This window comes from Carcharhinus amblyrhynchos, chromosome 9 (assembly GCF_965287045.1).
Source record: "Carcharhinus amblyrhynchos chromosome 9, sCarAmb.v2.hapA, whole genome shotgun sequence".
In the NCBI taxonomy this organism is placed as follows: Eukaryota; Metazoa; Chordata; class Chondrichthyes; order Carcharhiniformes; family Carcharhinidae; genus Carcharhinus; species Carcharhinus amblyrhynchos.
This window is the reverse complement of record NC_137332.1, coordinates 18,472,020-18,486,037: the sequence shown is the minus strand read 5'-3', so window position 1 is coordinate 18,486,037 and position 14,018 is coordinate 18,472,020. Positions and strand designations below refer to the sequence as shown.

Below are 14,018 nucleotides of genomic sequence, written 5' to 3'. Positions count from 1 at the left end.
GATCATAATGAAATCTTGTACCGAAATTTGTATGGCTATTTTTTTAAAAAACGAAATGCAAAGATTTTCTCTTTTACTCTGTCTCTTACTTTATCTTCTCTCTCTCAACTGCCCTTTCTGTCAGCCCACACTCCTCACGCCCACCCCCATCTTGCCCTCCTCCCTCTCTCGCCTCCCTTCCCCCTCTCTCGCCTCCGTTCCCCCTCTCTCGCCTCCCCTCCCCCTCCCCCTCGCTCGCCTTCCCTCTCCCCCCCTCCCCCCCTAAATCTGGCTCCCATAGACCCCCCCCAATCTGGCTCCTCTCCCCCGCCCCTTTTCTGGCTCCCCCCCCCCCCTCCCCCCTCTGGGTATTTCTGAAATTATGTTGCATTTCTGGGCTATCAGAGTGAAGACTCTATGCACAGCACTAGAGGGATAGAGAGCTAGTGACCCATATTGGCTGTACTAAACTCCAAAATACCTGTAAATCATGCAAAAATAACCTTTCTGTTTTTCTGTGCAGGTGCTGTGTAACGGACCGGGAACATGTGTGCCCCTCTGCATATCTGCTGTGATGCTCCGAACGCTCGGAATAAAGAAAGTGCTGATTATCTACATAGAGAGCATCTGCCGAGTTGAAACCTTATCTCTTTCTGGGAAAATACTGTACAATTTGTCAGATTACTTCTTTGTTCAGTGGTCAGTACTACAGAGGAAATATCCCAAAGCAATCTACCTTGGCCGGCTAGTCTGAGCTACCCGCTGAGGCTGGGGCAGTGATTGTCGAGATAGCATATCTGTGCCCAGATGTCAGGAAGGAGCAGCTATGCCGGATAAGTATACATTCCAGACATTGTATATCGGGCCTCGTGTCTGTAAAGGAGACACATTCCGAAAGAAACAAATTCTGTCTAAATTTATGGTTTTGGGGGAAGATCTAAATATAAATTAGTGCTCTTGGGATTGCTACTGGGTCAGGGATAAAGTATTAACATATCCAGTATGACGGAACCAATTCCTGCATAAACGACCTTATAAGGTTCTTAAAAATGTTGAATGCTTCAAGGACTCAGACTCCTCGGCTCTCCGTTTCCTTATCAGCAAACCTTCATTTAACAATAGCAGAAGGCCATTCCACCCAACACACCCATCCATTTTACTGGATCCGTGCCATTATCTACTTGCTGTACACCTCCGTCCCGGAGTTTTATTATCTACTAAATAGATTGACTTTCTATTTATCATGAATGCTAAACTGCTACAAATATTTTTTTCACATCAAAGGGTAGTGGGGCATTGCAGTTGACTTCCCAGCCAGAAGTCACTTGAACTCTCCTTGTTTTGAAGAACGTGTTTTTCTCTTTTGAGCTCCCAGGTGCTAATGTTATGAGCAGACGCTCACACCACAGTACGCTTTCTTCCTGCCTATGTTTTTCCAAACACTAAAGCTTGCTACAGAAGCAATAAACGTGTTGGTGCACTTTATGTGCAGACATACATCTATCTGATCTGAAGTCTTTCTCTGACATTTAGAATGATTTACTCTCATCATTACTTCCCCTAATCTCCAGTGCTCATCACTGTAGATTTCCCCTTTTAGCTTCTGTTTGTTTTTGTAATTTACTTCTCTCTCTGCTATTCCTTAATTCCCTCCTGAGGTTTGTTTTGTCGCCTGCCATTGCTTTTCCTTTTCACTCCTCTCAACCGCAACCGTTGAAAAAAAGTTTGGGGAATTCCCAATTGTCGAACACTTGGATGGAAAGGGGAGGACTGATCCCCTCCGTTATGGTAGCTGATTGAAACCCCAATGCTACAGAAAGAAGAGAAGGCTTCCATTTATATTGTGCCTTTCACAAACTCATAGCTTCATAGCCAGTGAAGTACTTTTTGAAATGTAGTTGTTAGGATCATCATGCAGAAAATAAATATTCTTGTTTTTTTTTGTTAATTCATAAGGGGTGGCACGGTGGCACAGTGATTAGCACTGCTACCCCAGCACCAGGGACCCGGGTTCAATTCCAGCTGCAGGTCACTGTTTGTGTGGAGTTTGCTAATTCTCCCAGTGTTTGCATGGGTTTCCTCTGAGTGCTTCGATTTCCTCCCACAGTCCAAAGATGTGTGGGTCAGGTTGATTGGCCATGCTAAATTGCCCCTTGTTGCTAGGGATTAGCAGAATAATGTGTGGGGTTAAAGGGATATGGCCAGCGTGGGATTGTTGTTGGTGCAGGCTAGATGGGCTGAATGACCTCCTTCTGCGCTACAGGGATTCTATTCTATTCTGTGATATAGACGTTGGAGCAGGGAATAGGACTCACCATTCAAGGTACTGCCCCCTCATCGTGCAACTGGTCGACTTGCATTGAGATTGGTTTAGCGAACAGTCAGAACGATCAAGAGAAGCGACCTGAATCAAGTTCAACAATGAAGTTGAATACGTTTTTTTTTTGGGTACATTGATTACAACCCAAACCAACTGTGCCAGCAATAAGAGAGTAATCAGCTGTGGATGTTCTGGCAAAAAGCCCTGTGAGATAGCGGCTCAGGGCATTGTCAGCATAAAGTCCTGTTATTTAAAAAATTCTCCACCTGAACTTCTAAGGCCTCGTGTCACTGTGCAGAGTTTGCACGTTTTCCCTGTGTCTGCATGGGCTTCCTCCGGGTGCTCCGGTTTCCTTCCACAGTCCAAAGGTGTGCGGGGTAAGGTTGATTGGCCATGCTAAATTGATCCTAGTGTCGGGGGATTAGCAGGGTAAATGTGTGGGGTTATGGTGATAAGGCCTGGATGGGATTGTGGTCAGTATAGATTCGATGGGCTAAATGTCCTCCCTCTGTACTATAGGGATTCTATGATTCATTTGTGCGATGTGGGTTTTGCTGACTAGGCCAGCATTTATTGCTCATCCTGTGTCTGCATGGGTTTCCTCCGGGTTCTCTGGTTTCCTCCCACTGTCCAAAGATATGCAGGTTAAGTGGATTGGCCATGCTAAATTGCCCTTCAGTGGCCAAGACTTGTAGCTTTGGGAGGGTAAATATGTGGGGTTATGGGGATAGGGCGTGGGTGGGATGCTCTGTTGGAGAGTTGGTGCAGACTCGATGGGCCAAATAACCTCTTTCTGCACGATAGAGGTTCTATGAATTTAATTGCCCTTGAGAAAGTGGCGGTGATGGCACTTTTATCTTTCTGCGACTCAGACTGCACCTCCCTAAACCATCATGTGGAGAAAGCATCATAGTGGGGAGCAACATCAAGGGAAAAACTTTCCTTTCCAACAAAAAGAAATCAAGTGTAGCATTTAGGTTATTTTAGGTTCTGTACCTCAGCTGGTTTAGAGATCTGTCTAGGAATTGGCAACTAGTCAAATACCACAAAATCAATGTGTACCAATGCAACAATAATTCATATGCAGCTGCCAGTTTCCTTTCCTTTCATACTGTTGCCTAGTTATTGTAATGGTATCTTAAAATGAATTGGTGTGCAAATTCTTAGCCTGACCTCAATGTGTCATGTTTACTTTCTGTCAAATGGTACATTCCATTTATCTGCATTCTGAGCTGACGCTGTCACAGATTAGAATTTGAAGGGTGGGCCCGTTGTCCTGGAACTTGACAAAAGCAGGTTTGTCTCACGGACCTTGATTTATGCCTGCGGTGGCTGAAACCTACAAATCACTTTGTTGGAATTTAAATGGCAATGTATTTGCACTGATGCTACTGTAGTTCTTACTAATGGATTTGGTAAATTTCATTAGCAAGCAAATCATTTGGAAACTTACCAATGACAAAATTGGGTGTGTGGGGGAATGGTCATTATCTCGGCTGTTAGATTGAACTGAATTGAAAAATAACAGTCTCTGCAACAATATTGAGCATGCGTTGTTAACTGCTACACAGTCCATTTTAAAAGTTTGTTTATTTTATTAGTCACAAGTAAGGCTTACATTAACATCGCAATGAAGTTACTATGAAATTCCTCTAGTCGCCACACTCTGACGGTTGTTCGGGTCAATGCACCTAAGCAGCACATCTTCCAGATTGTGGGAGGAAATTGGAACACCCGGAGGAAACCCACGCAGTCATGGGGAGAAGGGGAAACTCCACACAGACAGTGACCTGAGCCAGGAATCGAACCCGGGTCCCTGGTGCTGTGAGGCAGCAGTGCTAATCATTGTGCCATCATGCTGTCCGTGCAGACACAGCAAATTGACAGAGAAAATTGTCAATTATTCAAACTCGCTGTTGAGTTCAAGACCATTCAAAGACGTTTGCAGAAGGAGCCGTCACAAGGGGTCAAAAGTTCAAGGTGAGAGGGCAGGAGGTTTGGAGGGGATGTGAGGAATGACTTCTTTACCCAGAGGGTGGTGACGGTCTGGAATGCACGACCTGGGAGGGTGGTAGAGGCACGTTGCCTCACATCCTTCCAAAAGTGCCTGGATGAGCACTTAGCATGTCATAATATTCAAGCTTATGGACCAAGTGCTGGTAAATGGGATTTGGTGGGAAGTCAGGTGTTTCTCCCATGCTGGTGCAAACTCAATGGGCCGAAGGGCCTCATCTACATTTATGATTCTATGTAAAAATGTAGGACACTCAACTATCCAGGAGTAGAACAGGATAGCATTAACAGTGGTGGTCAAATACGGGGGAAGTTTACAGAGTGGATTTTGAATTGTTTACTAACTCCATATATTACAAATCCAATGTGGAACGTTGCAGTTTTAGACCTGGTTTTGAGTAATGAACTGGTATGGTTCAGAGGCTTGATGGTGGGAGAAGATTTAAGAGCTGATGCTCATGGTTCAAGTTAGCGAGTTTGAATTTCAGAAAAAATATCCATCCAAAGCAAAACATGTTGGACTGAAATTAGGCTGAAGAGAGCGATAAACCTTATTGATTGGACGCCAAACATTGCATACAAACCAACACTGCAGCATCGAAAGGAAAGGGATAAAGGCAGAAAAGGCAAGGATTTGCTTTTGTATCAAATCCTCAGTTCAGCCGAAAGCACTGCACAGCTAAGAAACTACTTTTGAAATCAAGTCACTGTTTAGCAGGAAATGATAGGAACTAATTTGCACACAGCAAGATCCCGTAGCCACTACTAAATGTATGCTGCCTTGGACAGGAGCCAGAATGCTGGGGAAATTCCCTGCCCTGGAGAAAAAGATCCATGAGATCATCTACGTCCACCTGAACAGGTAGATCAGTGGATCATTAAGGACCAGAAGTAGATCATTCAGCTTCTCAAGCCTTGTTCATTCGTATCTCATCCAAGAGGCAGTGCAGCAGTACTCAAAAATTTTATCCAAGAGTAGGAGTGGAACCCAGACCCTTTGCAGCACTTAGCCAACAGGATAGAGGTCTGATGAAAAGTATTCTAACCAGAACTGGAGATATTTGACAAAGTCCAGAGTTCCAGAGGTAAATAATGAGATTAAGGCAAGTATAAAGTTCACAATAAAAGTAAGGCTGCTAAAAAGCAAGACTATAGAAATGCAAGAAATAGATTAGAAAAGTTCAAAGCAAGTGCGAAAACAACCTGTGATTGATGTAAATGAGAATGGTGAAGTTTTTTCGACATGTATCAAAAATGTTAAATATGGGCTAGGTCACAGAGGCCGAAAAGTGAAATTTTACAGTGAATAAAAAAAAAGTGCAGATACTTAACTAATATTGTGCTTCTGCATATAGGGAAGAGCATGAAGAAAAGAACATAGAATTATCAAAAGAGAAGAAGCTGTGATCATAGAACATAGAATGTCCCTACAATGCAGAAAGAGGACATTTGGCCCAATGAGCCTGTACCGACAACAATGCTACTCAGGCCCTATTCCTGTAATCCCATGTATTTACCCAGCTAATACCCGCTGATGCTAAGGGGCAATTTATCATGGCCAATCAACCTAACCTGTACATCTTTGGACTGTGAGAGGAAACTGGAGGAAACCCACACAGACATGGGGAGAACGTGCAGACTCTGCACAGCTACCCAAGGCCAGACTGGAACCTGCGTCCCTGGCGCTGTGGGATAGTCATACTAACCGCTTGTGAATCACTAATGGACAGCAAGCCAGGTCAGACCATTCCTTAGGATATTGAAGAAATGGGATTGTTCCAAAGGGCTGGAGAATTGAAACCCTATGAGGTCTCTGTACTCCAATTCTGGTCCCTTTTCGATTCCTAATTCTAACTGTTACACTTTTGGTTGTCATGCCTTCAGAATTCCTCAGCCCTAAGCTCTGGTATTTCCCCTTCAAAACCTCTCTCCATCTTTCCTCCTTTAAGGCACTGCTTAAAATCTACTGGTCTACCAACTTTCTTGTCACCTGGTGTAATGTTTCCTTTATGTGACTGGGTGTCAAACTGCATTTGATCAAACTCCCATGAAGTTTCACCTTGTTAAAGGTGTTTTATAAATCAAGGAAAACAGGATAGATAACTAGACAAAATGGCCTGTTGGTAGTTTTAATAAGGATGATGAGAAAGATTTGGGCTCATCAAGGAAAGCCAATATGAACTTGCAAAGTGCAAGTCACACATGACCAATCAAAATTTCAAGCAACTATAGAAGGGCTTGGGTGAAGGAAGTGCAGAGGGATGTGGTAATCCAACCAATGACAGAATCAATGTATAAAAAGAACTACTAGTTCAAGTGGAAGATATGATTTAAGGCAGGAAGCAGTTATGGATTTTTACAAATCTATAAAAGGCAAATGGGATTCCAAAATTGACGTAGATATTTGAGTACATGTTTGAGATAATCAACATAGATTTACTCGGAAAATACCATCAAGTTATGAACTGAAACTTGATAAGTTGGGTCGATAGTCAGCAAAGAATGAACTCTTAAAGGATTTTAGAGGACAGCTAGGAAAATAGTAAAAGGTTATTTCCATGGGTTGGTAAATCAGTGACTTTTGAACATATAAATGGGAGGTAAGAGGAAATTTTTCTCTCAGTAATTACTGAATACATTACCACCAGTTTCTGTTGAAGTTGAATCTCAATTATGCCTCAGCGAGTAATAGCCTTGTTTGCTGGGTCAGAAGGTTGTCAGATCAAAGACTATTCCAGAGACTTGAGTAAGTTGTTTATCACTCAACGACGTACTGAGGGAGTGCTGCATTGTTGCCCTTTGGATGAGATATTAAACCAACTGCCCCCTCAGGCGAAAGCAAAAGATCTTGTGATACTATTTTAAAGAAAAGCAGGAGAATTCTCGTTCTTTCTGGTATCCGAGTCAAGATATATCACAGATTATCTGGCCGTTACCTCATTGCTGTTTGTGGGAGTTTAGCTGTATGTGAGTTGGCTGCCATAGAATCCCTACGGAAGGAAGCCATTCAGCTCATCAAGTCTGCACCGACCACAACCCCACATATTTACCCTGCTAATCCCCCTGACACTAGGGTCAATTTTGCATGGCCAGTCAACCTAATCTGCGCATCTTTGGACTATGGGAAGAAACCGGAGCACCTGGAGGAAAGACACGGAGAACATGCAAACTCCTCACACAGTATCCCAAGCTAGGAATCGAATCCAGGTCCCTGGAGCTTTGAAACAGCAGTGCTAACCACGGCGCCACCCAATACAAAACCCCATGTTTTGTACCAAGTGACTGCACTTGAAAAGCATTTCATTGGCTGTAAATGCTTTGGGGTGTCTTGAGGTTATGAAAGGCACATTATTAATTAAAGTTTCTGTTAATTGCAGCATTTTAGTAATGGCTAGAAAACGTGGAGAACAGATACTAAAGGAAATGGCAAAAGAGCAGGTGACTGATGTTGGAATCCAAAGCTCCACTGTGAAGCTGTGACAGCCATGACAGGATAAATGGCCTCCTTTACTGTTTGTTATTCTATGATTATGTTATTAGCATTTAATAGTTCTTAAGAACGCTTTCAAGTTCTCAACAGTGACAAGCTTGACGAAGGGAAAAGCAGCAAAGCCAGGATATCATTTCCCCACAAGTCAGCAACTATTGTGGTGTTGAAAAGAATTATGACATTATTGTTGACATATAAGGACATATTCTCTGTTCAGTAAAGCCTCTGTAAAAACGCAACGCATGGGTGTGAGATTCTCCTGAGTGCCTCAGTGCCGGTTTAAAAATAGCAGTGAAGGCTGAAGCACATTAAGTAATCATGAGAACTTGGCTGATCGGAAAATGTGCCATCTTGTACCTTCTCATGCCTACAAAGCAGTGATCTGTGAAGTAGCATCTGTTTGCCTACCCAAGTCAATATACATACTTGTGCACTTTGCACTGCCATCACTGGGTTGGCAGTTTAGGGTGAAAGTCACTCAGAGTTGCCAAAACATAGTCGCATATCAGGTAGCTTAATTCTGGGTTTTGGCGTTTTTAAAATTAAATGATATGGCACTTATAATGACTGTAATGTACCTCAATGTTCGTACAGGTCATTAAGCTTAATATTTATGCCAGGGTTTTTATTTCTAGAATTTATTTTTGATTTAAAAAAGGGAAGAAGATTGTTGGGGGTCAAAATTGAACTCCAGAGCACTCCGGTGAACTCAGAGAAATCAGTAATAAAAAATGAGAAGAAAAGTCAATGTAAGTGACTATACATGATGATTTAATATAGAATAATAGAACACAGAGGGAGGCCATTGAGCCCATTGTACTCTGACTGGCTCTTTGATATAGTGATCCCATTTGCCCTACTTCCCTGAAACCTTGCATATTTCTCTTTTCAAGTCTATTTCCATTCCCTTTTGAAAATTTCTATTGAATTTGTGTCCACCGCTCTTCCAGGTAGTGCATTCCAGATCATGAATCACTGTGTGAAAAATGTTCTCCGATCTCCCTGCTGGTTCTTTTGCCAACTAGTATTCTGCGCTCTCTCGTTACCAACCCTCCTGCCAGTGGAAACAGTTTCTTCCTATTTACTCTATACCTTGTAATTTAGACCATCTCTATTAAATCTTCCCTTATCCTTCCCAGCAGCTTCTCCAGTCTTGCACAATTCATGAACATCTCACTCAATTTCTAGATCACCTTCACTGAATTTAAAACGCCGTACCCTGTATTATCAGCAGATCCATTTATGGAGATATGATTGTGTCAAAGAAGGAACTTTCATCCACCAATTTGGACATGCATGAATGCCATTCCTAAATTGTATGGTTGGATTAATTGGATACCAGGTCTATAGAGACACAACAGTGCTGAATGATGGACTGTGATGCCAGAATCTTATACATTGTATAATGTTTCCATACAGTGACAAAAATATTCTGTAAGAATTTCTGTTTGTTATATCATTATCAATGGCTGGCTGATAATGGCTTGCCAATTACATTAAGGTTAAGAGAAACAGGTGATGGGTATTAATAGTTTTTGAGCACGTAGAGAGAGAGATGGTTTTGTGATGCAGTGAGTAGCGTCCCTTCCACTCAGTTAGAAGGTTCAAGCTCAAGCCCCACCTCAGGATTTGATGGTCAAGGAAGGTACATTCATAATGCACTCAAACAGTTTGACTGTGTCAACCTGATAGTCCTTCCAAACAGGCCAATGGCTAGCAATAAAAGCAGGAGAGATTTCTGGTCAGCCATGTTTGATGTGAAGTGGCGCCCCTTAATCTTTAAGCCTCTGGTGACAGACTAGCAACCTGTTCCAGGATTAATTTGCTGTGGAAACAGACAAAAAGTCTACCTTAATGCGTCACTAGATGCAGTAAAAAAAATTGGAAACATGAATAGTGGAAATGCCCCAGCAGGGGCTGTCACTCCCTCTCATTTTTAATCTTTTGTTTCATTTATTGACTTTTGTTTCATCAAGTGGTATAAATAGAGGAATCCTGATACATTGGCTTGTGTGGGAGGAGAGCTGTAAGATTGAACAAGTGAATAAACTCTCAATAAAGAAAAGATCTGTGTTGTGGTTTCTGCTTCACCAACTGGCTTGGATCTTATTAACAGTTGACATTCTTCGCTTTTGTGTAATGTTTAAAAAAGAAAATGCCTTAAAAGGTGCATTTTTGTACAAATTGCTGGCTAATCTTAACAATCTGGACATGAAACTTAGTATCTAACATCAAATTGAAATGGCAACAATCTATATCTAAGATTTGTCATGTGGGACAGTATTAAACCAGGTATAGATTAAACATATAAGTCATGCATTTTGATGTCCACAAGAACATTTAAATAAACACCGAACAGATAGTTTCAAGTGGGATTGGGCTCTGCAGCATCTATGGCTGGTGACAGATGTTACTCATCTGGTGTCCAAATTTATCCTGGTAGAAGAATGTAGCAATGACTGAAGCTCCACTGGAACAAACAGAGTTTTCCTTAAATACTTTCTCTCAACATATCCTAATCTTGCTTTTCAGGACATTCCAAGGACTACAATCTTGTGTTTAAACTGCTTGTGAATGGTTACTTTGTGCCGAATTTTAATTCGGTGAGTCGAGAATGTTTGGACTGAACTGCCCAGCGAGGAAATCGAGGATTAGCACTGCAGTAATTCTGAGATGGAGTAGGACAGGCAGTTGAAGAGAAAACCAACTGAGGGATATAGTGAGTGAACCATGTGTCCGGTTTGAATTTATTGTTTGAATTTGATTCGCTGTAATGTTCTTCCGGCCCCATACATTCCTACGTTCCTGTTGCCAGCATTCATTTGCTACAGCCTTTCTCCTGAGTAAAATTGCTTTGGAGCTGCATTTAAATATCTTTGTGGGAATGGTGAAATCTGAAAGACAAGCAACTGCTATTCATTATGGTCATTCCCATTCCTCTGAAGGAGAATCTTCACACAAGAATCTGTTGGCCTTCTTCCATTTCGCTGAATACCTTTTGAAGTAGCTTGCTCTTGGAATGTAATATATTCTGATGGTCATGATTTATATGAGGATAAGTATTTGCTGTTCAACATATCACAAGTAATATGAGTTTCAATTCTTCCCTTAGCTAGACTGATGTAGCTCTGCGAACAAAATACTTCAGAGAAATGAAAACTGCATTAACGAACAATATTCCCCTTTCACATACTTTTGTAAAATTTGTATTTACCTCGAGAAGCCATTTGGCCTATCATCTACTGTGCTTGCTACAGCAATTCAGAATTACTCATGTTATCTTCTTCTGCTTCAAATGAAAAGCATTCCAGGCTTTATCTGCGATAGTTAAACCATTCCAGCAGTATTTTATTCTGAGTTCATAATTTGCTTCACCAACGTTGAAGTATTTTAAAGAATAATCAATCTTGTTATGTGAGCAAACTCGGGGCAGCATGGTGGCACAGTGGTTAGCACTGCTTCCTCACAGTGCCAGGGACCTGGGTTTGATTCTAGCCTTGGGTGACTGTTTGCGTGAAGTTTGTGCATTTTATCTATGTGGGTTTCCTCCGGGCACTCCGGTTTCCTCCCACAGTCCAAAGTTAGGTGGATTGGCCATGGTAATTTGCCCCTTAGTATCCAGGGACGTGTAGGTTAGGGGGATTAGCCATGAAATGGTGAGTCAAGGACAATTAGGGATACGAATTAGGAGCAGGTGCTGGCCACTCAGCCCCTCAGGCCTGCTCCACTGTTTAATAAGATCATGGTTGATCTGATTGTAATCTCAACCCCACATTTCTGCCTTTCCTGATAACTTTTCATCCCCTTGTTAATCAAGAATCTATCTAGCGCTGCCTTAAAAGTATTCAAAGATTCTGTTCCCACTGCCTTTTAAAGAACAGAGTTCCAGAGACTCACGACCCTCTGAGAGAAAAGATTTCTCCTCATCTCAGTTTTAAATAAGTGACTTCTTATTTTTAAACAATGACGCCAAGTTTTATGGATGGGCAACATGTAATGCCCACATCCGATGAGAGAATCAATTTTTAAAAAGCAGCAGTGAGATAATGATCACAATCTGTTTCTCTGGTGTCGGTTGAGGGATAAGTATTGATCAGGATATCAGAACTTACCTGCACTTTTTAAAAGTAGCAAAAAGTTTTTGAAAGTTTGCTTATTAAAGTCACAAGTAGGCTTACATTAACACTGCAATGAAGTTACTGTGAAAATCTCTGAGTCGCCACCCTATGGCGCCTGTTCGAATACACTGAGGGAGAATTTAGCTTGGCCAGTGCACCTAACCAGCATGTCTTTCAGACTGTGGGAGGAAACTGGAGCACCCAGAGGAAACCACGCAGACACAGGGAGAACGTACAGACTCTATGCAGACAGTGACCCAAGCTGGGAATCAAACCCAGGTCCCTGGCATTGTGAGGCAGCAGTGCTACGCATTGTGCCACTGTGCTGCCCTAGTACAATACTTTCTTGAAGAATGATTTACCCATTAAATACCCAGCACTCCATGCATTCTTGACTGTGCTAGAAAGTTGCTGCTTCTGTGTTTAAAACTGCACCTACTCCATATTCTCAGCAACAATTGTATGTGCTGGATAGTAAATCAATTTTTTGGTGCAGAGAATTTATGTTGGGCATTGTCAGATTTACTGCTCAGCTCTACATCAATGTTTTGTTTGCAAATGCAAATAAAATATTTTAAGAACACCTTTCTTAAATCACTAAAATATCGATTTGTTAGACCATATAGCATTATGTATCAGATAATCCCAATATTAGTGTTAGCTTTTTGATGTCAAATACTATTTATATTTTAAAATATAAATCTTGATTTATAAACTTGGTGGTGCAGTGTGTAAGATGAGGCCCCTTGGCTTCAAATTTGATGTGGTCTCTTCAGACCAAAGTTCTGAAATGAAAGTGTTTGGACAGTCTCAGGCTCAGTTTTAATGGCATAATACTTAGGGCTGGCTGGGAATCAATCCAAAGCTGTGCAACGCTAGACAGTAATAAAAGAAATTTATACTGTTGCAAATAACACAAGAGCTTCAGGATGTCGGGCATTTCTGCAAAGGCTTCAGGTCTGGCCCAAAGTGCCAGATTCCACTCATCTGAATGAAGCAGTTGTAGCCTATATGTGAACTATTCTTTATTACAGTCAAGCACCACTGGAAGTACAAGTTGTTCATGTATACTCCAACATTTTTATACCATGCAAATAAGATTAATTACATAGCTTTCATTATGTTAGGCCTATAACATAGTGCTATCGCACACTCCTGGTTCAGTAATTGTATTTAATTTTCATTACTAAAGGCTTGTAACTGGGCTACTCCGTTTCCTTTATAACCACCCTTCAGCTCTTAACGTTTTATTTCTCTATGCAATTAGATGATCATGCTCTAAAGGCTACTGTATGCAGTGTCTCACTGCCTGATAATGAAATAGCCACAAACAGTATTCCTGAGGCTTGCCAACTGCTGAAATAAACTGCGTGTTAATATTGGCCACTCTGTAAAATACCTACATAAACTCCAAAGTTACTGAAGCCATGCATTTTCACAATGATTAAATACAGCTGGGTTAGTAGGAGAATTATTTACTTTGATCTGGCCAAATTCCAAACTGAGGTAAGACACTAATACCACAGATTATGAGAGACACTGACACGGGTTTGAAATACTCCAGAGAAAGAACTGATGACAAATTAGTTTAATGACTGCTGCAGTTCAGTTGGAGAGACAAAACATCCTCATGATATTTACTGAGCTCTTGGAAACATCCGCAAGAATAGCCTGATGTAAAGTTTTATAAATAACATCAGCATTTACTTGTTTTCACCAAATTTTTTACGCTCAGATTGCACTGAAGCTAAATATTTTGTGCATTTTATTTTGTGTCCGATCCAGTATTCTAAGGGAATATTTTGCCCTGTATCATTTTCTTCTCAGTCACAATTAGATATGCAATATATGTATACAAATTTTGCTTCCTTCTTCATTTAAATATGATACTCAACCAACAATTAGAATTTAATTTTTCATCTGTAATGATTTACAATAAAGATGAAACCCAAATTTAAAATCCTTTTGCAATATTAAGTTTTATTTCCTTCGCATTTTCTTCAGATTCCACAAATGTTCTGATAAAATTACGGCCAGAATTCTCTGGTCATTCACGCCCTGCCACTGCTGCCAACGAGAATGGAGAATTTGATGCTCA

At 41.3% G+C, this 14,018-nt stretch overlaps 2 protein-coding genes across 2 annotated transcripts in view; both read left to right on the top strand.

Moving 5' to 3' along the window:
* Window positions 1–9,854, top strand: part of alg14 (ALG14 UDP-N-acetylglucosaminyltransferase subunit) — a 94,970-nt gene extending 85,116 nt beyond the window's left edge. The window contains exon 4 of the mRNA XM_080195269.1: window positions 503–9,854. Coding sequence (XP_080051395.1) covers window positions 503–733 — 231 coding nt within the window. The 3' untranslated portion in view covers window positions 734–9,854. The remainder of the gene's footprint in view (window positions 1–502) is intronic.
* Window positions 9,855–9,966: 112 nt separating this feature from the next.
* cnn3a (calponin 3, acidic a) overlaps window positions 9,967–14,018 on the top strand; it is a 71,457-nt gene continuing 67,405 nt past the window's right edge. The window contains exon 1 of the mRNA XM_080195267.1: window positions 9,967–10,521. The gene's annotated coding sequence lies outside the window, so the exon portion shown is untranslated. The remainder of the gene's footprint in view (window positions 10,522–14,018) is intronic.